Source organism: Anomaloglossus baeobatrachus, chromosome 2 (genome assembly GCF_048569485.1).
Source record: "Anomaloglossus baeobatrachus isolate aAnoBae1 chromosome 2, aAnoBae1.hap1, whole genome shotgun sequence".
Taxonomy (NCBI): Eukaryota; Metazoa; Chordata; class Amphibia; order Anura; family Aromobatidae; genus Anomaloglossus; species Anomaloglossus baeobatrachus.
Window position 1 is genome coordinate 739,797,418 of NC_134354.1, and position 26,478 is coordinate 739,823,895.

Genomic DNA, 26,478 nt, shown 5'->3' on the forward strand with positions numbered 1-26,478 from the left:
AGAGAGGAAAACTGACATATTTAATCCCACCATCATTCCTTAAGCACCAACATGTGCAATGTGTATATCATTGGTCACAATGGAAAACGTATTGTAAACTTGCTGTCAGCTGACCCATCTGAATACTGCCCTTCTAGTAGAGTGCCCACCACAGTGTTTAGTGCTGGCTTTTTTGTTTTTTCTTCATTGAATTGGTCGGTGGCTGACCCCCACCTTGCTATGCACCCCATCAAGTGAGCGTCATTAGGAGAAAAAAATAAGGTCATTTTTTTCTCCTTATGAAGCTCACTTGATGAGCGACACGCGTCGGGTTGGGGGGTCTACCGGACACCTGCCGTTTGTGTATACCATGGTAAATGATATTGTCTGATGGTAGGCTTGTCCTTATCATCCCTTTCCAGCCTTGTATTGTTTAGAAATTGATAGATATTCCCTAATATGTCCTTCTGGAAACAGGCATTGTTGGATCATTTTAGGCTGGGGCTATTTTCATATCTAATGGTATTATGTTGGTGTCTTGTGATATACTTTTTAAGTGGTTTTAATAAGTGTTTTTTTTCAATAAAATATTGGTATTTTATACATTACAGTGCTGGCCAAAAGTATTGGCACCCCTGCAATTCTGTCAGATAATACTCAGTTATTTCTTGAAAATGATAATAATACCAAAGAATTTGTGATTGCAATCTTCATTTAATTTGTCTTCAATGAAAAAAAGATAAAAAAAATTGTCATCAAGCCAAATTGGATATAATTCCACACCAAACATAAAAAAGGGGGTGGACAAAAGTATTGGCACTGTTAGAAAAATCATGTGATGCATCTCTAATTGAGCATGGAGAAAAGAAAGAAGACCGAAGAACTGTCTGAGGACTTGAGAATCCAAATTGTGAGGAAGCATGAGCAATCTCAAGGCTACAAGTCCATCTCCAAAGACCTGAAAGTTCCTGTGTCTACGGTGCGCAGTGTCATCAAGAAGTGTAAAGCCCATGGCACTGTGGCTAACCTCCCTAGATGTGGAAGAAAAAGAAAAATTGACGAGAGATTTCAACGCAAGATTGTGCGGATGGTGGATAAAGAACCTCAACTAACATCCAAACAAGTACAAGCTGCCCTTCAGTCCAAGGGTACATCAGTGTCAACCCGTACTATCTGTCGGCGTCTGAATGAAAAGGGACTGTATGGTAGGAAACCCAGGAAGATCCAACTTCTTACCCCGAGACATAAAAAAGCCAGGCTGGAGTTTGCCAAAACTTACCTGAGAAAGCCTAAAACGTTTTGGAAGAATGTTCTCTGGTCAGATGAGACAAAAGTAGAGCTTTTTGGGAAAAGCCATCAACATAGAGTTTACAGGAAAAAAAAGAGGCATTCAAAGAAAAGAACACGGTCCCTACAGTCAAACATGGCGGAGGTTCCCTGATGTTTTGGGGTTGCTTTGCTGCCTCTGGCACTGGCCAGTGTGAGAAAGCTGGGTCTCCCTCAGAGGTCATGGGTCTTCCAGCAGGACAATGACCCAAAAGACACTTCAAAAAGCACTAGAAAATGGTTTGATAGAAAGCACTGGAGACTACTAAAGTGGCCAACAATGAGTCCAGACCTGAACCCCATAGAACACCTGTGGAGAGATCTCAAAATGGCAGTTTGGAGAAGGCCCCCTTCAAATCTCAGGGACCTGGGGCAGTTTGCCAAAGAAGAATGGTCTAAAATTCCAGCAGAGCATTGTAAGAAACTTATTGATGGTTACCGGAAACGGTTGTTTGCAATTATTTTGCCTAAAGGTTGTGAAACCAAGTATTAGGCTAAGGGTGCCAATACTTTTGTCTGGCCCATTTTTGGAGTTTTGTGTGAAATGATCAATGATTTGATTTTTGTTTCATTCTCTTTTGTGTTTTTCCATTGCAAGCAAAATAAATGAAGATAATAATACCAAAGAATTTGTGATTGCAATCATTTTCAAGAAGAAACTGAGTATTCTCTCACAGAATTGCAGGGGTGCCAATACTTTTGGCCAGCACTGTATATGCTATGCATTATTTGTGAGTTGAGTGCCGTTGTCTGCTTCCTTTCTCTTCTCATTTCCACTTGCTTTTGCAGCAGACAGTGCGCCCTCACGTTTTCATTACTACAATTTTTGTTTGGTTTGTTTGGCTGTGCGTTCCCACTGCTCTTTTTCAAAATGTGCCTATAGACACGTTATATTGTGGTGAAAATAGTTCTTACCCATATTCAAATGCACCCAGTCGGGTCATCAAAAATACATGACCCCAACGCACAGCTCACATGTAGTAGTAGTATTGCTTCCTGAACCCCCTGAGGAAGCATTAGCAGTTTTGAGAGTAGAAGATCCTTCTCAAGATCTTAAAGGGAACCTGTCACCAGGTTTTTCCCTTATGAGTTGCGGCCACCACCAGCGAGCCCTATACACAGCATTCTAGAATACAATATATAGAGCCCAGGCCCAGGCCGCTGTGTAGAGCTTAAAAAACATTTTTATAATACTCACCTGGAAGAGATTGGGTCCAATGGGTGTCGCTGCTCTCGGTCCGGTGCCTCCTCCATCTTATGGGATCGCCGTCCTGCGTCCCATTCCTGTGTCATTCACAGAGAGCCCTCCATTGTGTTCCTGCGCATGTGCACTTTAATCTGTCCGGCTGAGGGCAGCTCAAAGTATTGTAGTGCACATGCGTGGGCGGTCTTTCAGCTTTCCTCGCGACTGCACATTACAGTACTTTGCTCTGCCCTCAGCCAGGCAGATCAAAGTGTGCATACGCAGGAGCGCGATGGACACCTCTGTATGGATGATGTAGGATGTGTCATGCATATGGGGCTGGGAAGTAGGATGGCGATCCCACAAGATGAAGGAGGTGTTCAACCGAGACTAGTGATGCCCATCGGACCGGACCGCCCCGCCCCCCTAGGTGAGTATTACAAAGATGTTTTTTACGTTATACAGACTGGCCTGGGCTCTTATATACAGTATTCTGGAATGACGTATATAAGGACTCACTGGTGGTGGCCGCAGCTTATAGAGGAAAATCCTGATGACAGGTTCCCTTTAAAACCAACCCCTCAACAACTTGGAGGTTGTGTCCAGTGTTTATACGCACATGGTGTTTCAGGCTCCATTCCCATGATGAGTATTTGGAGTTTTTGATGTTGCTTAATTTCTGCTCCTATTATTTAAATTAAGTAACTTATGTTTTCATCTCGACTCTGACGTTGTGGTTTTTGTTTCTTTCTGGTACGTTATGTTTTAAATAAAGCTGGTTAGTTTGTAAAAACTTCCTGGTATTTGCCTTTGACAAAACCTTATTGTTACAGTCATGTTCAGATTACAAGCATTATTCTACTTGAGGATTTTCCGCATTTAATGCAGTTCTATGGGGCAATTCTGCACTGAAAACTCGCGAATCCGCAAGAGAAATTGATATGTTCTGGGTTTGACGCACAAACCACAGGTCGGATTACACTGAATAAAAAAGAAGCTCAATGGGCTGTCCATGCAATGTCTATACATCGCATCCCCTCTGCTGGAAATGTAAAAAGCTGCTTTTTTTGCACAGCAAAAATACTCAGTTTCAAAAACTCAGGGAAAAAAATCATTGTGGGAACTCAACCTTAGGGTCTGTGTGCACATGATACTGTTATTATACGGGTTTAATCTTAAACCTGCCTGAAATAGTGCTCAGAATCCGCTCAAAAAAGAAATAATAGAATCAAGCGAAGGAACGTCGGAGCCGCGTCACGTTCATCTTCTGCACAATCTTCATTCTCTGGACGGGCGCTGTTTATGCTCGATAAGAAACAACGCTAGTCACAAGTTAAGGCTTTTCAGATTCTTTTATAAGGCATCATTCACACGTCAATATTTTTGATCAGTATTTCATCAGTATTTTGCCAAAATGTGTCTCCAAAACACAAAACATATGTCAATCTCTCAATTATAGTTTTTCTCTGTAGGCTCCACTTCTGGCTTTGCCCTACAAACACTGATGCTAAAATGTGAATGAGGCCTAATGCAAATTGACTCTTCAGAGAGGAAGAAAACTTGAGCTCTAGCGCCACCTATTGAAAGTAGCAATCCTAAAAGTCAATATCAACCCTTTAATGCACCTTGCCATATGACTTAGAATATAAACCAAAGCAAAATCTTAATTTGCAGATTTGTTTTTTTTTGAGGTGTTGCCCCTTGTTAGTGCAAAGTGTGATATCTGATTTGGCTAGCTGAGGGGCTAATACTGCTGGCATACCAGGCCTAGGGAAAACACTAAATAAATGGCAAGTGCAAATAATAATTAATAATAATTTATTCATTTATATAGCGCTATAAATTCCACAGCGCTTTATATAAATTGGCAACACTGTCACCATTGGGGCTCACAATCTAAAGTCCCTGTCTGTATGTCTTTGGAGTGTGGGAGGAAACTGGAGAACCCGGAAGAAACCCACGCAAATACAGGAAGAACATACAAACTCCTTGCAGATGGTGTCCTTGGTGGGAATTGAACCCAGGACCCCAGCGCTGCAAGACTGCAGTGCTAACCACTGAGCCACCATGCCGCCCAAATAGGGTCTTACCTGTGGGCAAACAGTCGATGTTAACGATTTGAATAAGTTATATTTTAAGGAGTTATTCAAATAGGTAACATCGACTATTTGGCCACTTTGATGCGGGCCATCACTGTCTGTGTATTGGTGACCTGAGATCAGTGGCCCAGTCACTTAACCCTTTCAATAACACCTTTGATGCCCATTTTTGTGCCAGTTTTATCATTTTTGTAGCTGCTTTTAAAGGGAACCTCTCACCAGATTTGTCCCTTATAAGCTGCGGGCACCACCAATAAGCTCTTATATACAGCGTTCCAGAACACTGTATATAAGAGCCCAGGCCGCTGTGTATAACGTAAAACACACTTTTATAATACTCACCTAAGGGCGATCTGGTCCGATGGGTGTTGCTGCTCTCCAGCCTGTCGCCTGCTCTCTGTGGTGATCACCGTTCTCCTTCTACCCAGCCTCGTATGGATGACACGTCTACGTCATCCACACTGGGCCGACATTGTGGTCCTGCGCAGGCGCACTTTGATCTGCCCTGCAGAAGGCAGATCACAGTATTTCAGTGCACGGGCGGTCTGTAACCTTTCCTCGCCCCTGCACATTACAGTACTTTGGTCTGCCCTCAGCGGGAAGTGCGCCTGCGCAGGACCACAATGCCGGCCCAGTGTGGATGACATAGACGCTTCATCCATACTGGGCTGGGTAGGAGGACGGTGATCACTGCAGAGAGGAGGCGCCGGACCGGAGAACAGTGACACCCATCGGACCGGACCGCCCCGTAGGTATTATAAAAGTAATTTTTACATTATACACAGCGGCCTTGCCTCTTATATACAGTGTTCCAGATTACTGTATATAAGAGCTCACTGGTGGTGGCCGCAGCTTATAGGGGCCATATCTGGTGACAGGTTCCCTTTAAGTGTCCTCACAGCAGGGCCTCACTGCAGGTATTTTATTTTTGTGATTTTTATATTTTTTCTTAAACCTGTAAAAAAAACCCCCAGAAAATAAATAATTACAGAATAGACTCGGCTTCTGCGTCGTTGTGCTGCGCTCTGTGTGTATCAGGTCGCTAGAGGTTTCTGCGGCTGCGCTTCAGGCAGGAGCTGTCCTTGTGTTCACGTGAAATAAAGCTTGTTGAATGACGTCATCAGTGCGCGCCCCGCACATGTGCAGTCAGCGTGTCTCCCGGAAGTGGGGCATTTCGTGCTCTGTGCAGTGCAACGCGCACATCATGGGGAAACCGAGTGAGGACAAGTCGGTGCCGCTCATCCACGATAGGAACGATCCGGTGAAGAACTTCGAGCGCTGGAAGAAGAAATACACCAAGAAGAAGGAGCGGTGTAAGGTCCGGAGGAAGCAGATCAGGAAGCCGGAGTGGCAGATAGAGAAGGAGAGCATCAGCCGCCTGGTGCAGCGCTACAGTGAGGTAACCCCATACACAGCAGCCGCTGACGGGCTGGTCTTAAAGGGGTTGTCCATTACCTGCTGGACCCGGCTTCAGAGGATTTTTTTCCCACTCCCTTTGTTCAGGATCACATATGTGGGTGCATTGTGGGGTGTATTGCGCGATCACGCATGCCTGTGCGTGGCGGGGATGTCGCGTGCCTGTGTGTGGCGGGGATGTCGCGTGCCTGTGCGTGGCGGGGATGTCGCGTGCCTGTGCGTGGCGGGGATGTCGCGTGCCTGTGCGTGGCGGGGATGTCGCGTGCCTGTGCGTGGCGGGGATGTCGCGTGCCTGTGCGTGGCGGGGATGTCGCGTGCCTGTGCGTGGCGGGGATGTCGCGTGCCTGTGCGTGGCGGGGATGTCGCGTGCCTGTGCGTGGCGGGGATGTCGCGTGCCTGTGCGTGGCGGGGATGTCGCGTGCCTGTGCGTGGCGGGGATGTCGCGTGCCTGTGCGTGGCGGGGATGTCGCGTGCCTGTGCGTGGCGGGGATGTCGCGTGCCTGTGCGTGGCGGGGATGTCGCGTGCCTGTGCGTGGCGGGGATGTCGCGTGCCTGTGCGTGGCGGGGATGTCGCGTGCCTGTGCGTGGCGGGGATGTCGCGTGCCTGTGCGTGGCGGGGATGTCGCGTGCCTGTGCGTGGCGGGGATGTCGCGTGCCTGTGCGTGGCGGGGATGTCGCGTGCCTGTGCGTGGCGGGGATGTCGCGTGCCTGTGCGTGGCGGGGATGACGCGTGCCTGTGCGTGGCGGGGATGACGCGTGCCTGTGCGTGGCGGGGATGACGCGTGCCTGTGCGTGGCGGGGATGACGCGTGCCTGTGCGTGGCGGGGATGTCGCGTGCCTGTGCGTGGCGGGGATGTCGCGTGCCTGTGCGTGGCGGGGATGTCGCGTGCCTGTGCGTGGCGGGGATGTCGCGTGCCTGTGCGTGGCGGGGATGTCGCGTGCCTGTGCGTGGCGGGGATGACGCGTGCCTGTGCGTGGCGGGGATGTCGCGTGCCTGTGCGTGGCGGGGATGTCGCGTGCCTGTGCGTGGCGGGGATGTCGCGTGCCTGTGCGTGGCGGGGATGTCGCGTGCCTGTGCGTGGCGGGGATGTCGCGTGCCTGTGCGTGGCGGGGATGTCGCGTGCCTGTGCGTGGCGGGGATGACGCGTGGCGGGGATGACGCGTGGCGGGGATGACGCGTGCCTGTGCGTGGCGGGGATGACGCGTGCCTGTGCGCGGCACGTGGCTGAGATGGCGCGTGGCAGGGATGGCGCGTGGCTCTTAATCTCATACAGACCGGCGGTGTTTCTAGCTCTGCTCCGGCGGCTCCAGCCCCATATGATGACGCTTGTACTGGCTGGATCACTGTGTATAGGAGAAGTCACTTTTCTCCATACAAGTCTATGGGGCTCGGGGAGAGGCTACTGAGCCTCCTGCACAACTCCCATGCACATGTATTGAGAGATTGGTAAATAAAGTGACCTCCACCTCACACAGCAATCACTGTGGTTTCACCAGGCACCGCTGCACTCACAGGGGTCTGAAATCAGGTGGAGATGGCTACCTGTGAGTCTGTAACTAGTTGAAGGTCAGACATGACCAATGTGACCCAAAGAGCTGCACCTCAGTCATCAATGGGAGCCGGCCCCCAGTGAGAGCTGCCTGCAACCTCTGAATGGCTCTCATTGGGGTCTAAACAGAAGCCCAATAGCTGATGTCTGCAGGGTCTTATGCCATAATAAAGAGAGACTCGGCACTGACATCTCTGGCACAGCGCTGCTGCGGGAGCGGAGCATAGGGGATTATTCTTCAAGGAGTCTAATTCATTTAAAGAAAGGTGTTTGTGTAGTGAACAGCCCCTTTAGGCCCCCTTCACACGTCAGTGATTCTGGTACGTATGTGCTAGTTTTTATACGTACCAGAATCTCCCACATAGGCAGACCCATTATAATCACTGGCTCTGTGCACACATCAGGGATTTTTCAGTGAATGTGTCTCCGTGTGACGTACACGCGTGTCCATGATTGCTGCACGGAGACATGTCCGTTTTTTTTTTCTGGCATCGCTGATGTCCCACGGACCGCACTATGGTGTGATCCATGAAATATGTGCCAGAAAAACACAAACATTGAAAATAAAAATAATTTTCAACTTACCCGGCTCCAGCGGCGCTCTGTGCAGCCTCTGCTCTCTTTCTTCCTGGGCAGCTCATTACGGTGTGCACATTCATTTATGCAGCCACAGCCGACCCGGAAGTAGCTGCAGAGGTGAGAGACAGTGGCCGGATGCAGCACCGTGGGACTCTTCAGCACCACAGACCGCAGGAACTGGACAGGTGAGTATATGTCCATCTGTAATAGCGGATAATGGATCACGGCTTGCACATGGACAACCCACTTGTGCCATGAATCACAGCACACGGAGGACATATGCGTGTTTAACACGTCATTGAAGAACGTCTGTGTTTTTCACTAACGTGTGAAACAGGCCTTAGAGGGAGTCTGTCAGCAGGTTTTTGTTATGTAATGTGAAGTCAGTATGCTGCAGGGGTTTACACAGATAGTTCGGGGATGCCTGTTTTGTCAAGGTCCAATCTGTTGTTTATTTGCTGTGCTTTGTTTAAGCAGCACTACTTATCATTGCTGGGACTACAATGTCACCTGCAGGGCAATCCGGCACACCCCCTCCTGTGATTGACACCTCGCTGTCAATGTACAATCTCTATAGCGAGCCTGGTGTGGGCGGGGACAGCGCTCTCTGCTCTGCTACATGGCCAAAACTAAAAATTCTGATTGTATCAGAACGGCTGCAGCCATTAATCTTAAGTGATACATGATTGGATTCAGGATCTCTTTGCTTTGCCTACATTATGCTTCTCTCAGGCGAGGTAGCAAAAACCTGCTGACAGATTCCCTTTAAAAGGATGCAGTGTCCTAATGTTTTATATGACGTCATTTTTTAATCTGTAGGGTTGTGACTTATCAGACCTGCACCAATTGTGGGGATAAAGGGGCAATACTACAATTCTCTGCACATCTGGGTATCCTGGGAGTCCGCAGTGCAGGGAAATCCCATAGTGAATTGTTTACATGCTCCTTTCTAAGCTCCGCAGCACAGATGTGAGACCGAGCTGCAGATTTCTGCGGCGTGCGGATGAGCCCCGCTTGCTAGAGCTGTTCCGTATGTGGCCTTCATGACATGTTAGGTACTTGAAGCGGTTTTGAAAAATTTGTACCTTCTTTTGGGTAAAATGTCCGGCTGTCTGTGGCTTTGTGGACTTTTCATGTATTTTCCAGCAATAGGAGGAGGATTGTGGACGCTTTCTTGCTGCTTTTTTTTGCACATTCTAAGGAAACTAGAGCATTGGAGCGGGGGGGGGCGGAGCTCAGACTCCACCGATTATAAAGTGATGATGTATGCTATGAATGTGGCAATACTTTCTTCAATGGGGGATACTCCTGTGTTGCAGGTATTTATTGTGCTATGTTCTAAGGCAGCTGTAGGTAAAAATATACACAGGCGTAATCCTGTAACATTAGAACTGTGAGTGAGAAAAGATCTGGTCAGTCAGGGAGACGTGTGACTGAGACACGTAATGGTTCCATTTATACTATAAAATATATAGTATATAATATGTGTGTGTGTATGTATATATATATATATATATATATATATATATATATATATAATTAGTGCCTACAAGTAGTATTCAACCCCCTGCAGTTTTAGCAGGTTTACACATTCAGAATTAACTTGGCATTGTGACATTTGGACTGTAGATCAGCCTGGAAGTGTGAAATGCAGCAAAAAAGAATGTTATTTCTTTTTTTTTTTTTTTTTTTTTTTTTTAAATTGTGAAAAGTTTATTCAGAGGGTCATTTATTATTCAACCCCTCAAACCACCAGAATTCTGTTTGGTTCCCCTAAAGTATTAAGAAGTATTTCAGGCACAAAGAACAATGAGCTTCACATGTTTGGATTAATTATCTCTTTTTCCAGCCTTTTCTGACTAAAGCTGGGGTCACACATAACGACGACGACAACGACGTCGCTGCAACGTCACCATATTCTGTGACGTAGCAGCGACCATCGATGATCGTTAGTAAGCTGTCAAACATGTTAGAAAAAGCAGCGACGGAGCAGCGATCATAGCGACGTCGACGGTCGTTGTGTGGTTTCAGACGTAGCGTAGCGTCGCTGCTGCGGTGTCAAACACAAGGATTATCAGCTTATCAGCATGGCGCAGCGGGATAGCAGCGATCAAAAAATGACTTCGAGCATTCAGGAGCGAGCAACGATTTCGCAGCAGGGGTCTGATCGTTGTTATGTGTCACACACAGCGACGTCGCTGTTGAGGTCGCTGCAACGTCACAGAATATGGTGACGTTGCAGCGACGTCGTTGTCGTCGTCGTTATGTGTGACACCAGCTTAATTAAGACCCTCCCCAAACTTGTGAACAGCACTCATACTTGGTCAACATGGGAAAGACAAAGGAGCATTCCAAGGCCATCAGAGACAAGATCGTGGAGGGTCACAAGGCTGGCAAGGGGTACAAAACCCTTTCCAAGGAGTTGGGCCTACCTGTCTCCACTGTTGGGAGCATCATCCGGAAGTGGAAGGCTTATGGAACTACTGTTAGCCTTCCACGGCCTGGACAGCCTTTGAAAGTTTCCACCCGTGCCGAGGCCAGGCTTGTCCGAAGAGTCAAGGCTAACCCAAGGACAACAAGGAAGGAGCTCCGGGAAGATCTCATGGCAGTGGGGACATTGGTTTCAGTCAATACCATAAGTAACGTACTCCACCGCAATGGTCTCCATTCCAGACGAGCCCATAAGGTACCTTTACTTTCAAAGCGTCATGTCAAGGCTCGTCTACAGTTTGCTCATGATCACTTGGAGGACTCTGAGACAGACTGGTTCAAGGTTCTCTGGTCTGATGAGACCAAGATCGAGATCTTTGGTGCCAACCACACACGTGACGTTTGGAGACTGGATGGCACTGCATACGACCCCAAGAATACCATCCCTACAGTCAAGCATGGTGGTGGCAGCATCATGCTGTGGGGCTGTTTCTCAGCCAAGGGGCCTGGCCATCTGGTCCGCATCCATGGGAAGATGGATAGCATGGCCTACCTGGAGATTTTGGCCAAGAACCTCCGCTCCTCCATCAAGGATCTTAAGATGGGTCGTCATTTCATCTTCCATCAAGACAACGACTCAAAGCACACAGCCAAGAAAACCAAGGCCTGGTTCAAGAGGGAAAAAATCAAGGTGTTGCAGTGGCCTAGTCAGTCTCCTGACCTTAACCCAATTGAAAACTTGTGGAAGGAGCTCAAGATTAAAGTCCACATGAGACACCCAAAGAACCTAGATAACTTGGAGAAGATCTGCATGGAGGAGTGGGCCAAGATAACTCCAGAGACCTGTGCCGGCCTGATCAGGTCTTATAAAAGACGATTATTAGCTGTAATTGCAAACAAGGGTTATTCCACAAAATATTAAACCTAGGGGTTGAATAGTAATTGACCCACACTTTTATGTTGAAAATTTATTAAAATGTAACTGAGCAACATAACTTGTTGGTTTGTAAGATTTATGCATCTGTTAATAAATCCTGCTCTTGTTTGAAGTTTGCAGGCTCTAACTTATTTGCATCTTATCAAACCTGCTAAATCTGCAGGGGGTTGAATACTACTTGTAGGCACTGTATATAAATACGCACACACACACATATTTATATGTGGCACCCCAGGGTTCAGTTGCCACAAATATACCTGTACCTGGGCAGGGAAGGATCTCCACATCAGGTAATCCCACATACAACATTTCCACTCCAAGCCTGGAGGGGGAGCTCTACAAGTCGAGTTCAGGTGAGGTCCCCTTTAAATCCAGGTTTGGAGGCGGAGTCAGAGGGACAGTTGACAGTTGGAGAAAAGTAGACTGTGCGAGCAGAGAGTGAGGGAAGACATCAAAATGGAGAGGGCAGTGCTTAGCCCGCACAAGTAACTGTGTGACCGCCTGAGGGATCAAGAGTGACGCAAAAGAGGAGAGACCGGGGAGGTGGAGCCTGACCGGTTCATCCCCAAGGAACAGCGCTGATTATCGGACACCGGCGTCCGAGATTGTGAGGGATCTAATCTGCCCAGCAATAAAGACCAGGGGCCAGGGAGACTGCAGATCTCCTGGCCGCAGCAGCACCTGAAGGCAAAGCCGCTACACAGAGCTTAGGGACCGCAGTGAGTACAGCAGTGCCCCTTAGAGAAGCTCCCGCCGCCTGCCATACAGGTGAAGACAGTGAGAGAGGGACAAGGTATAGCTACAGGCAGCCTAGTACCAAGGACAGACGCAGCGCAGCAGGGAGGCCACACAACTAACCTGGTGCAGAGATCCTGAACTGTTCCCAGATCACCCAAAAACTGTCGCATCAGACACTGAACCCATTTTTAATAACACCTGCAAGTAAAATCTGATCAGAGTTAATGAATTGGTGTGACGCACTTTATTTCTTTCATCTGAGAAGCCATAGGCTGCTGCACTAAAGTGACAGTTGAAAAGGCTGTGAATAAAAACCGCCATATCTGTGTACTACTAAAACTGCCCTGGGGACCCCGCTTCACTTACGGGAAGCGTAAACAACTGGCTGTCTGACCTGTAGCCCCAGTAACCATACTGGAACCGTAGGTGGCGTCACGAAATACTTTTATTTATTTTTTTCTTTTTTATTATTTATTGACTTTCAGCGACCACCAGGGCCACGGAACAGGGCACAGGCCCCCGTGACCTAATCCCATTAACCAACACCTGGAACCGAGTACCCCACGGCCCTGGGGCGGGTCAGATGCACATATATATATGTGTGTGTATATATAATATATATATTACACACACACACATTTATGCACATATGAATATATTTATACACACATATATATGTGTGTGTGTATGTGTGTATATATATATATATGTATATATATAATATCTTATTGTGTGTGTGTGTATATATATATATCAGTACAGACCAAAGGTTTGGACACACCTTCTCATTCAAAGAGCTTTCTTTATTTTCATGACTCTGAAAATTGTAGATTCACATTGAAGGCATCAAAACTATGAATTATCACATGTGGAATGAAATACTTAAAAAAAAAAAAATGTGAAACACCTGAAAATATGTCTTATATTCTAGGTTCTTCATAGTAGCCACCTTTTGCTTTGGTTACTGCTTTGCACACTCTTGGCATTCTCTTGAGGAGCTTCAAGAGGTAGTCACTGGAAATGGTTTTCCAACAGTCTTTAAGGAGTTCCCAGAGATGCTTAGCACTTGTTGGCCCTTTTGCCTTCACTCTGCGGTCCAGCTCACCCCAAACCATCTCGATTGGGTTCAGGTCTGGTGACTGTGGAGGCCAGGTCATCTGGCGTAGCACCCCATCACTCTCCTTCTTAGTCAAATAGCCCTTACACAGCCTGGAGGTGTGTTTGGGGTCATTGTCCTGTTGAAAAATAAATTATGGTCCAACTAAACGCAAACCGGATGGAATAGCATGCCGCTGCAAGATGCTGTGGTAGCCATGCTGGTTCTGTATGCCTTCAATTTTGAATAAATTCCCAACAGTGTCACCAGCAAAGCCCCCCCCACCATCACACCTCCTCCATGCTTCACGGTGGGAACCAGGCATGTAGAGTCCATCCGTTCACCTTTTCTGCGTCGCACAAAGACATGGTGGTTGGATCCAAAGATCTCAAATTTGGACTGATCAGACCAAAGCACAGATTTCCACTGGTCTAATGTCCATTCCTTGTGTTCTTTAGCCCAAACAAGTCTCTTCTGCTTGTTGCCTGTGCTTAGCAGTGGTTTCCTAGCAGCTGTTTTACCATGAAGGCCTGCTGCACAAAGTCTCCTCTTAACAGTTGTTCTAGAGATGTGTCTGCTGCTAGAACTCTGTGTGGCATTGACCTGGTCTCTAATCTGAGCTGCTGTTAACCTGCGATTTCTGTGGCTGGTGACTCGGATAAACTTATCCTCCACAGCAGAGGTGACTCTTGGTTTTCCTTTCCTGGGGCGGTCCTCATGTGAGCCAGTTTCTTTGTAGCGTTTGATGGTTTTTGCCACTGCACTTGGGGACAATTTCAAAGTTTTTGGACTGACTGACCTTTATTTCTTAAAGTAATGATGGCCACTTGCTTTTCTTTACTTAGCTGCTTTTTTTCTTGCCATAATACAAATTCTAACAGTCTATTCAGTAGGACTATCAGCTGTGTGTCCACTAGACTGCACAACACAACTGATGGTCCCAACCCCATTTATAAGGCAAGAAATCCCACTTATTAAACCTGACAGGGCACACCTGTGACGTGAAAACCATTTCCGATGACTACCTCTTGAAGCTCATCAAGAGAATGCCAAGAGTGTGCAAAGTAGTAATCAAAGCAAAAGGCGGCTACTTTGAAGAACCTAGAATATAAGACATATTTTCAGGTCTTTCACACTTTTTTGTTAAGTATTACATTCCACATGTGCTAATTCATAGTTTTGATGCCTTCAATGTGAATCTACAATTTTCAGAGTCATGAAAATGAAGAAAACTCTTTGAAGTGTGTCCAAACTTTTGGTCTTTACTGTATATAAATATTAAAGAGAACCTGTCAGGTCCATCCATCCAGCCCGAAGCACTGGCAGCTTGGATTAGAGCTTGGCTTCATGATTGCAGACAAGTACGGTATATTTTTCTCTGAAAAGCTTTGGCATTTCAGACAGAATGTTTGACAATCCGGACAGGGACTCTGGCCAGAGCTTAGACAAGTCCGGCTCTGTCCTTATTTGGCTTTTTCCCAACATACACACATAGGATAGCTGTGAATGCCCGGCTCTGGTTCATGCTCCCTTGGTTTGAACAGCATGAATCCACTGACAGGTTCCCTTTTAAAGGTGGATTCTCATTATCATAAATGGTTAAAAATTGCAAAGTGCCAGTAAACACAAACACACGTGTGCAATTTACTTATTGCTTATTCTTTTTTTCTCAAGATGTGAGGGGGTTCTTAATGTTATTGTTTACTGGTGAGTTGTTTTGTTACTTTATTCCGTTGTACATTTATGTTGTGCTCATAGACAATCCATTTAATCCATTTTAATATTTTTTTCCCCAGATCAACGTCAGTGAAATAGTTAAATTCTCCGATTTCCCTTTATCAAAAAAGACCCTGAGAGGTGAGTGCAGTTCATTCCATATTAGAAATATAATATATATAATAATATAAAATTTAGAAATATAATATAAAATAATATATTATATAATATAATATATATTATAATATATATTATATAATATATATAATAATATATATAATAATATATTATATAATATAATATATAATATAATATATTATAATATATAATATAAAATATAGAAATATAATATAATTTTCCGCTTGCGCACCGCTTGTGATGTGAGCGCATCGGAAGTGATGTTCTAATGACCCTGTGCTGCGGGTGTCAGCCGAGGGTCATGCGACTGGGATCTGATCTTGTGATCGTATCACAGCTGCGGAGAAGAGGGAGTGAATACTTTCTCTCCATCTCCTCCGCTGTCTGTGTCTGCGTATATCGCACTGCGGTCAGATGACATGTGAGTGCAGTGCGATGTTTCACGTGCTCCCATAGACTTGTATGGGTGCGTGAGCCGAGACTCGCTGAAAAACTCAGCATGCTGTGATTGCACCGACAGCACGATTCGTGTCGAGAAATAAAAGGAAAGAGGATCCTACCTCATTGATTAACACTGGTGCGAGTGCGATCTGATGTTTTAACGGATCGCACATGAAAATCGCAAGTGGAAAAGAGCCTAATGGGAAGAGTTTGGCCACTTTGTTGACAGACACAGAGGAAGGAGGTCTCTTTACATATTGATTTATATTTCTTGGACTTTTTTTTTTTTTCCTGCATTATTATTATTATTATAATTAAATGTATTTATTGAATTTTAAGAAAAGCATTTTTTTTTCTTTTTTTTACATGGATAAAATGTGTTTTCCTGTCTTGATTGGTTGCAGGTCTGGTTGAGGCTCAGTATCGGTTACCCACAGAGATCCAGAAGCAAACTGTTGGCTTAGCCTTACAGGGAAAAGATATCCTGGGCGCTGCAAAAACTGGATCAGGGAAGACCCTGGCGTTTGTCCTTCCTGTAAGTTATGGTTTGTTTATTTTTCCCCCCCGTTTATATTTCGCATTACGAAAATGGCGTCATGAGAATTTTAATAGGGTTATTCTAATAAATACATTCATTGTGATAGTTGATAAATGAGCGATCACTCAGGGTCACAATGCTGGGAAGCCCACCAATGCCCGTAATATCTGCTGTGTGACTGGAGCAGTATTGACCATGCTTCTCCCCTGCTCCATCCACTCTGTGATTGGGATAGGCTGCACGCACATCAGCGGTATTCTGCCGCAATACCGGATCCGTCAGAAATGCGGTACAGTTCAGTACAGTGGAATTGTGGCAAGATAAGGTCACATGCAGCCGCATATGACCACACGTGACCTTATCTTGCCGCGATTCCATTTAACTGTATTGAACTGTACCGCATTTCTGATGGATCCGGCATTGAGGCAGAATACCGCTGATGCGAAGCCCGTCTTACTTTAAAGGGACAGTCTTTTTAGCTCCCCTGTTGCTTTTAAACCACGCCCATGATCTTTTAGCACTTTAATTTTTTTTCGGCTAAACCAGCTCTTGTCCCATGAGACCTTACCAAGGCTAGTTCAGGTTGAGTATCTGCACTCGTTCTCCATGGAAGTGTCTGACAGTCCCTGCTCTGCCGATGTCTTCAGATTTCAGTCTTGGCTTCTCCCACCACCTCTCATCCTCAATGTGCTATTAGCGATGCTGTGTTAGAGATGCCGAGAGAAAACGAAACTGTAAAGACTGAAGGCATCGGCAATGCAGGGACTGTCAGTCACATCCAGGGAGAATGAATGGGGCTACTTAAGGCTGCTTTCACACATCGTTTTTTTTGGCATCAGGCATGATCCGGCGAAAAAACGGATCAGTTGCAGCAGTTTTTTTCCTTCATTTTTTTGACGGATTCGTTGCGAAACTGAGCATGCTCAGTTAAAAAAATGGGATCCTGCGGCCGTATCCATTTTTTTTGCCGCATTACACCGGCTCCGGCGTCTATAGGCTTCCATTATAAAACGCACCGGATTTTGCGTGATACGGTTTTTCGCCGGAGACAAAAAAAAGTTCCCTTCAGAGTTCCATCCGGCCACCGGACAAGCAAAAGCTGGATGGAACGCAAGGCCATCCGGCAGAATCCGGCGCTAATAGCAGTCCATGGGGGAAAAAACGGATCCGGATTTTTTTCAGGTTTTTGCCGGATTGTGCCTGATGGCAAAAAACTGATGTGTGAAAGCAGCCTTACCTGGACTAGTGTCAGTGTGTAAACCTCTCATCGAACTAGTCCAGTTTCCCAACTGAGATGCTGTATGTAAGTTTAGATTACTGAGAAGTGTGCAGCTCTATAAAACAATAGAAACATAGGACTGAATATAGCTCTGGGGTTGTGCCCACAATTTAAGAGTCAAGGGATCTGCTGTAATGTCTCTATCCTTTTTTGTATACAATAAGTTACAGTTGCACACTAATCACAATGTATGGGGAAATAATGAAAAGCAGAACTGCTATTGGAATATTAGACTGAAAAATACAATGAACTATCTGAAAAATTGAAAAATATGAAAATGGAATCTGCATAACTGCTATGAATAATAGGAATATAAGAGATGTTTAGCCATTGTATTGATCAATGCAAAGGAGCCCCAAAACCAAACGCCAAGGTAATCTCTATTTTTGTCGCTCCATTGGGAGACCCAGCCAATTGGGTGTATAGCTTCTGCCTCCGGAGGCCACACAAAGTATTACACTTTAAAAAGTGTAACCCCTCCCCTCTGCCTATACACCCTCCCGTGCATCACGGGCTCCTCAGTTTTATGCTTTGTGTGGAAGGAGGCACACATCCACTCATGCATTCTCATTTAGATTTATCGGTTAGAAGAAAAGTGGGCCCCCACGGGGCCCCCGGCATGTTCCCTTCTCACCCCACTACGTCGGCGGTGCTGTTAAGGTTGAGGTACCCATTATGGGTACAAAGGCCGGAGCCTCATGCCGTCTCCTTCACCATCCCTTAGCGGCTCAGGGAGAAGTGGGATCCTGAGCGGTCATCCATTCACTGGGACCGTGCTCCCTCCGCAGCCCCTGTGGGAATCTGTCGGACAGGAGTTTATTTATCCTCAGGGACCGGGCCCTGCATCACTAAGGTACTCTGTATCCCCATGGGGGATGTGCATGGAGCGCCTTCATCCCAGACGCTGCAGCAGCTGCTTATTTGTGACGGCCGGCGGACTTCCGCGCCGACCGCGCCTGTTTGTCGGCCGCGGTCTTAAATTTAGTCCCCGGCTTCAATTGCGGCCTAGTAGCAAAACTCCCGCCCCCGGGCCTGTCTGTCAGGGGTAAGGGCGGGACTGCCGACCTGACGTCGGATGTGAGGGCCGGAGCATCCTGTATGTTTCCTCCCCCCTCACTGATCACTGTGGGGACTCCAGATTCCCGCACTTTTCTAGCGCCGCCCACGGCCCCACTCCTCCCCAGAGAGCTCCGGCAGCCATTTCTTTGGCATTCTGCCTGTGGAGGATTTCCAGGAAAGAGCTCTGCAACGCTGGGAGACCTAAGGCAGGGAATCTGGAGGACACACGCTCCTCTTTTTAGCGGTCGGTAAGCCACACCGGTCACCCGGTGCTGGTCCCCTTAGGGTGCCGGAATAGAGACTATATATATATTTATATATTTCTGTTCGGTCGGGCTGTATACCCTTTCCCATATACCCTCAGTGATCACTCTCCTAGGAGACAACAGCATGTCGTCCACAAGGAGCAAGGGTGCCAAGGCACAGGGTTATTTTGCGACCTGTACCTCTTGTGCGGCTATGTTACCTGCAGGTTCCACCTACCCTCACTGTGAGCAATGCTCAACCCCTGTTTTGCTTGCTCAGCCGGAGCCTCGGTCACTAGTGGGCCCCTCGGCTCAGGTAGAACCCCTTGCTCCCCCTGTCCAGGCGGCAGGGACAGAGTTTGCAGTTTTTGCTGAGAAACTCTGAGTCACTTTCACAATCCATGGCTCAGTCTATGGACAAATGGTCTGCCAAGCTGCTAGAAGCTTTGCAGTCCAGACCGGTCCTTACACAGGCCCCGGGCCCTGTTGGATCTTCGCCTCCAGGCCCCTCTCTGTCCGCGCCGCAGCACGTTCCCAGGGGGGGCCCTAGGTCTCACGTGGAGGACTCCGGCCCGGACCACAGTCCCAGACCGGCTAAGCGGGCCCGCTGGGAATCTTCCCCGACTTCTTCACGCAGCTCGGGTTCCCAGCTTGAGGACTCTCTGGAGGACGAGGCGGACGTCGCAGCTCAGGGCTCTGACCCTGACGTTGCTCTCAATCTTGATACACCTGAAGGGGACGCCATAGTAAATGACCTTATCTCGTCCATCAACCAGGTGTTAGATATATTTCCCCCGCCGCCACCTGTAGAGGAGTCGACTTCTCAGCAGGAGAAACACCAGTTTCGGTTCCCTAAACGTACACGGAGTGCGTTTTTCGATCACTCTAACTTCAGAGATGCTGTCCAGAAGCCCAGAGCGGTTCCGGACAAGCGCTTTACTAAGCGCCTTACTGACACACGTTACCCCTTCCCCTCTGACGTAGTTAAGGGTTGGGCTCAATGTCCCAAGGTGGATCCCCCAGTCTCTAGATTGGCGGCTAGATCTGTGGTATCGGTTGCAGATGGCTCATCGCTAAAGGATGCCACTGACAGGCAGATAGAGCTCCTGGTGAAATCCATCTATGAAGCCACGGGCGCGTCTTTTGCCCCGGCTTTTGCAGCCGTGTGGGCACTTCAAGCTATCTCAGCTTGTCTGGCTGAGATTAATGCGGTCACACGTAATTCTGCTCCGCAGGTTGCGTCTTTGACTTCTCAGGCGTCAGCTTTTTCTTCCTACGCCATGAACGCAGTTCTAGACTCTGCTAGCCGTACAGCGGTGGCATCCGCTAACTCTGTGGCAGTCCGCAGGGCTATGTGGCTGCGCGAATGGAAGGCAGACTTGGCTTCCAAGAGGTTCTTAACTGGTTTGCTGTTTTCTCGCGACCGATTGTTTGGCGAACGATTGGATGAGATTATTAAGGAATCCAAGGGAAAGGACTCCTCCTTACCCCAGTCCAAACCGAAGAGACCTCAGCAACGGAAAATAAAATCGAGGTTTCGGTTCTTTCGTCCCTCCGCCAAGCCCCAATCCTCTTCGTCCAGCAGGCCGGAGAAAGGCCAGAGGAACTCCTATGCGTGGAGGTCCAAGTCACGCCCCCAAAAGGCCGCGGGAGGCACTGCTTCCAAGGCGGCCTCCTCATGACTCTCGGCATCCCCGAACCGCATCCTCGGTCGGTGGCAGGTTCTCCCGCTTTTGCGACGCCTGGTGGCCACATGTTCAAGACCGATGGGTGAGAGACATTCTGTCTCACGGTTACAGGATAGAGTTCAGCTCTCGTCCCCCGACTCGTTTCTTCAGAACATCTCCGCCCCCCGAGCGAGCCGATGCACTTTTTCAGGCGGTGAACGCTCTGAAGACAGAAGGGGTTGTGATCCCTGTTCCTCCCCAGGAACATGGTCGCGGCTTTTACTCCAACTTGTTTGTGGTGCCAAAGAAGGACGGCTCGTTCCGTCCCGTTCTGGACCTCAAACTGCTCAACAGACATGTGAGCACCAGACGGTTTCGGATGGAATCTCTCCGCTCGGTCATCGCTTCGATGTCACAAGGAGACTTCCTAGCATCGATCGACATCAAGGATGCTTATCTCCATGTGCCGATCGCACCCGAACATCAACGCTTTTTGCGTTTCGCCATCGGGGACGAACACCTTCAGTTTGTGGCATTGCCTTTCGGCCTGGCGACAGCCCCACGGGTGTTCACCAAAGTCATGGCATCTGTTGTGGCGGTCCTACACTCTCAGGGCCACTCGGTGATTCCCTACTTAGACGATCTTCTTGTCAGGGCGCCCTCTCAGATGGCGTGTCAAAACAGCCTTTCCGTCGCTCTGGCGACTCTCCAGCAGTTCGGGTGGATCATCAACTTCCCAAAATCCAAGTTGACACCGACCCAATCACTGACGTACCTTGGGATGGAGTTTCATACTCAGTCAGCAGTAGTCATGCTACCGCTGGACAAACAGCTTTCGCTGCAGGCAGGGGTGCAATCTCTTATTCGGGGTCAGTCACACCCCTTGAGGCGCCTCATGCACTTCCTGGGGAAGATGGTGGCAGCGATGGAGGCAGTGCCCTTTGCGCAATTCCATCTGTGGCCACTACAGTGGGACATTCTCCGCAAATGGGACAGGAGGTCGACTTCCCTCGACAGGAACGTCTCTCTTTCCCTTGCAACCAAGACGTCACTTCAGTGGTGGCTCCTTCCCAACTCTCTGTCGCAGGGGAAATCCTTCCTACCCCCCACCTGGGCTGTGGTCACCACGGACGCGAGCCTGTCAGGGTGGGGGGCGGTTTTTCTCCACCACAGGGCTCAGGGAACCTGGACTCTGATAGTCATCCCTTCAGATCAATATTCTGGAGATAAGGGCAGTGTATCTAGCTCTATTGGCCTTTCATCGGTGGCTGGAGGGCAGGCAGATCCGTATCCAGTCGGACAACGCCACTGCCGTCGCATACATCAACCACCAAGGCGGCACTCGCAGTCGTCAAGCCTTCCAGGAAGTCCGACGGATTCTGCAGTGGGTGGAAGCCACAGCTTCCACCATCTCCGCAGTCCACATCCCGGGCGTAGAAAACTGGGAAGCAGATTTTCTCAGTCGACAGGGCATGGACGCGGGGGAATGGTCTCTTCACCCAGACGTGTTTCGAGAGATCTGTTGCCGCTGGGGAACGCCGGACGTTGATCTCATGGCGTCACGGCACAACAACAAAGTCCCGGCATGCATGGCCCGGTCTCAAGATCACAGAGCTCTGGCGGCGGACGCATTAGTTCAGGATTGGTCGCAGTTTCGACTGCCCTATGTATTTCCTCCTCTGGCGATGCTGCCCAGAGTGCTGCGCAAAATCGGGTCCGACTGTTGTCGCGCCATTTTCGTCGCCCCAGATTGGCCGAGGCGGTCGTGGTACCCGGATCTGTGGCATCTCACGGTGGGTCAACCGTGGGCGCTCCCAGACCGCCCAGACTTGCTGTCACAAGGGCCGTTTTTCCATCTGAATTCTGCGGCCCTCAACCTGACTGTGTGGCCATTGAGTCCTGGCTCCTAGCGTCCTCAGGGTTATCTCAAGATGTCATTGCCACTATGAGACAGGCCAGGAAACCAACGTCCGCCAAGATCTATCACAGGTCTTGGAGGATCTTCTTATCCTGGTGCTCTGATAATGGTTTTACTCCCTGGCCCTTTGCCTTACCCACTTTTCTTTCATTCCTTCAATCCGGAATGGACAAGGGTTTGTCTCTCGGCTCTCTCAAGGGACAAGTATCGGCGCTATCCGTATTTTTTCAAAAGCGTCTAGCCAGGCTTCCGCAGGTCCGCACGTTCCTGCAGGGAGTTTGCCACATAGTCCCACCTTACAAGCGTCCGCTGGAACCCTGGGACCTTAACAGGGTGCTAACGGCTCTTCAGAAACCACCTTTCGAGCCGCTGCGGGATGTCTCTTTATCACGTCTTTCGCAGAAGGTGGCATTTCTAGTGGCAGTTACATCGCTCCGTAGAGTGTCGGAGCTGGCAGCGCTGTCATGCAAAGCCCCCTTCCTGGTTTTTCACCAGGATAAGGTGGTTCTGCGTCCGGTCCCGGAATTTCTCCCTAAGGTGGTATCCCCTTTTCATCTCAATCAGGATATCTCCTTACCTTCATTTTGCCCTCATCCAATTCACCAATGTGAAAAGGATTTGCACTCATTAGATCTGGTGAGAGCACTCCGGCTCTACGTGTCACGCACGGCGCCCCTGCGCCGTTCAGATGCCCTCTTTGTCCTTGTCGCTGGCCAGCGTAAGGGTTCGCAGGCTTCCAAGTCAACCTTGGCTCGGTGGATCAAGGAACCGATTCTTGAAGCCTACCGTTCTTCTGGGCTTCCGCTTCCTTCGGGGCTGAAAGCCCATTCTACCAGAGCCGTGGGTGCGTCCTGGGCATTACGGCACCGGGCTACGGCTCAGCAGGTGTGTCAGGCAGCTACCTGGTCTAGTCTGCACACTTTCACGAAACACTATCAGGTGCATACCTATGCTTCGGCAGACGCCAGTCTAGGTAGGCGAGTCCTTCAGGCGGCGGTTGCCTACCTGTAAGAGGTATTACTCACAGCAAGTTGGGCTGCAGTGTGTACATCGCCCTGGCCAAAAACTGATGCTCTAGCAGGATACAGCTAAACCCCCACTAAGTGAAGGCATCACAGGTGCAGGAGAAGCAGATCACACACACACCTTCATGGAATGGAGGGGAGGTGACTGCTAGATGATAAAACTGCACACAAGTGACTTGCATAGAGCGCTGTTCACATGCAGATGACACAGTCACAAACCCGCAGCCTATTAGGTAACGCCCTTCTATTAGATCAGGCGGGCTGCCAAGCCGTACTCCACTGTATATCATGCACGGACAGACACTCTACAATGCAAGGCCCAACAGAAAGGGGCCTGGCTGTATCCTGTACAAACAAAAAATATGAGGTTTTTGTTGGTATTTATGGCCATAAAACGTAAGCCTACACCCTCGTCAAGGGACCTCATGTCTGTAGGTCCCTACACTAAATATAAAAAAAGCAACAATAAGAGGATAATGTCCTCCAAAAATCAAGTATTACTCACAGCAAGTTGGGCTGCAGTGTGTACATCGCCCTGGCCAAAAACTGATGCTCTAGCAGGATACAGCTAAACCCCCACTAAGTGAAGGCATCACAGGTGCAGGAGAAGCAGATCACACACACACCTTCATGGAATGGAGGGGAGGTGACTGCTAGATGATAAAACTGCACACAAGTGACTTGCATAGAGCGCTGTTCACATGCAGATGACACAGTCACAAACCCGCAGCCTATTAGGTAACGCCCTTCTATTAGATCAGGCGGGCTGCCAAGCCGTACTCCACTGTATATCATGCATGATTTTTGGAGGACATTATCCTCTTATTGTTGTTTTTTTATATTTAGTGTAGGGACCTACACCATGAAGGTGTGTGTGTGATCTGCTTCTCCTGCACCTGTGATGCCTTCACTAGTGGGAGTTTAGCTGTATCCTGCTAGAGCATCAGTTTTTGGCCAGGGCGATGTACACACTGCAGCCCAACTTGCTGTGAGTAATACTTGATTTTTGGAGGACATTATCCTCTTATTGTTGCTTTTTTTATATTTAGTGTAGGGACCTACAGACATGAGGTCCCTTGACGAGGGTGTAGGCTTACGTTTTATGGCCATAAATACCAACAAAAACCTCATATTTTTTGTTTGTACAGGATACAGCCAGGCCCCTTTCTGTTGGGCCTTGCATTGTAGAGTGTCTGTCCGTGCATGATACACAGTGGAGTACGGCTTGGCAGCCCGCCTGATCTAATAGAAGGGCGTTACCTAATAGGCTGCGGGTTTGTGACTGTGTCATCTGCATGTGAACAGCGCTCTATGCAAGTCACTTGTGTGCAGTTTTATCATCTAGCAGTCACCTCCCCTCCATTCCATGAAGGTGTGTGTGTGATCTGCTTCTCCTGCACCTGTGATGCCTTCACTTAGTGGGGGTTTAGCTGTATCCTGCTAGAGCATCAGTTTTTGGCCAGGGCGATGTACACACTGCAGCCCAACTTGCTGTGAGTAATACTTGATTTTTGGAGGACATTATCCTCTTATTGTTGCTTTTTTTATATTTAGTGTAGGGACCTACAGACATGAGGTCCCTTGACGAGGGTGTAGGCTTACGTTTTATGGCCATAAATACCAACAAAAACCTCATATTTTTTGTTTGTACAGGATACAGCCAGGCCCCTTTCTGTTGGGCCTTGCATTGTAGAGTGTCTGTCCATGCATGATATACAGTGGAGTACGGCTTGGCAGCCCGCCTGATCTAATAGAAGGGCGTTACCTAATAGGCTGCGGGTTTGTGACTGTGTCATCTGCATGTGAACAGCGCTCTATGCAAGTCACTTGTGTGCAGTTTTATCATCTAGCAGTCACCTCCCCTCCATTCCATGAAGGTGTGTGTGTGATCTGCTTCTCCTGCACCTGTGATGCCTTCACTTAGTGGGGGTTTAGCTGTATCCTGCTAGAGCATCAGTTTTTGGCCAGGGCGATGTACACACTGCAGCCCAACTTGCTGTGAGTAATACTTGATTTTTGGAGGACATTATCCTCTTATTGTTGCTTTTTTTATATTTAGTGTAGGGACCTACAGACATGAGGTCCCTTGACGAGGGTGTAGGCTTACGTTTTATGGCCATAAATACCAACAAAAACCTCATATTTTTTGTTTGTACAGGATACAGCCAGGCCCCTTTCTGTTGGGCCTTGCATTGTAGAGTGTCTGTCCGTGCATGATATACAGTGGAGTACGGCTTGGCAGCCCGCCTGATCTAATAGAAGGGCGTTACCTAATAGGCTGCGGGTTTGTGACTGTGTCATCTGCATGTGAACAGCGCTCTATGCAAGTCACTTGTGTGCAGTTTTATCATCTAGCAGTCACCTCCCCTCCATTCCATGAAGGTGTGTGTGTGATCTGCTTCTCCTGCACCTGTGATGCCTTCACTTAGTGGGGGTTTAGCTGTATCCTGCTAGAGCATCAGTTTTTGGCCAGGGCGATGTACACACTGCAGCCCAACTTGCTGTGAGTAATACTTGATTTTTGGAGGACATTATCCTCTTATTGTTGCTTTTTCTACCTGTAAGAGGGGGTCGTTTTCGGCTCTTTTTATCGAGGTATTCTTTTACCCACCCAGGGACTGCTTTTGGACGTCCCAATTGTCTGGGTCTCCCAATGGAGCGACAAAGAAGAAGGGAATTTTGTTTACTTACCGTAAATTCCTTTTCTTCTAGCTCCTATTGGGAGACCCAGCACCCGCCCCTGTTCCCTTCGGGCTGTTTGTTCTTTTGTGTACACATGTTGTTCATGTTGAATTGTTCTTTTGGTTCATGGTTTTCAGTTCTCCGAACATCCTTCGGATTGAATTTACCTTAGACCAATTTATAAGTTTCCTCCTTCCTGCTTTTGCACCAAAACTGAGGAGCCCGTGATGCACGGGGGGGTGTATAGGCAGAGGGGAGGGGTTACACTTTTTAAAGTGTAATACTTTGTGTGGCCTCCGGAGGCAGAAGCTATGCACCCAATTGTCTGGGTCTCCCAATAGGAGCTAGAAGAAAAGGAATTTACGGTAAGTAAACAAAATTCCCTTCTTTTGGGGTCCCTAGCCTATATGTAACCTCACCTGCAGTTAAAAAGCTTG

General features: G+C 48.1%; 1 protein-coding gene across 1 annotated transcript in view; it reads left to right on the forward strand.

The window, feature by feature from the left end:
• Positions 1-5,748: 5,748 nt before the first annotated feature.
• DDX10 (DEAD-box helicase 10) overlaps positions 5,749-26,478 on the forward strand; it is a 349,483-nt gene continuing 328,753 nt past the window's right edge. The window contains exons 1-3 of the mRNA XM_075337422.1: positions 5,749-5,986; positions 15,130-15,190; positions 16,033-16,163. Of these exons, the coding sequence (XP_075193537.1) occupies positions 5,792-5,986; positions 15,130-15,190; positions 16,033-16,163 (387 nt within the window). The 5' untranslated portion in view covers positions 5,749-5,791. The remainder of the gene's footprint in view (positions 5,987-15,129; positions 15,191-16,032; positions 16,164-26,478) is intronic.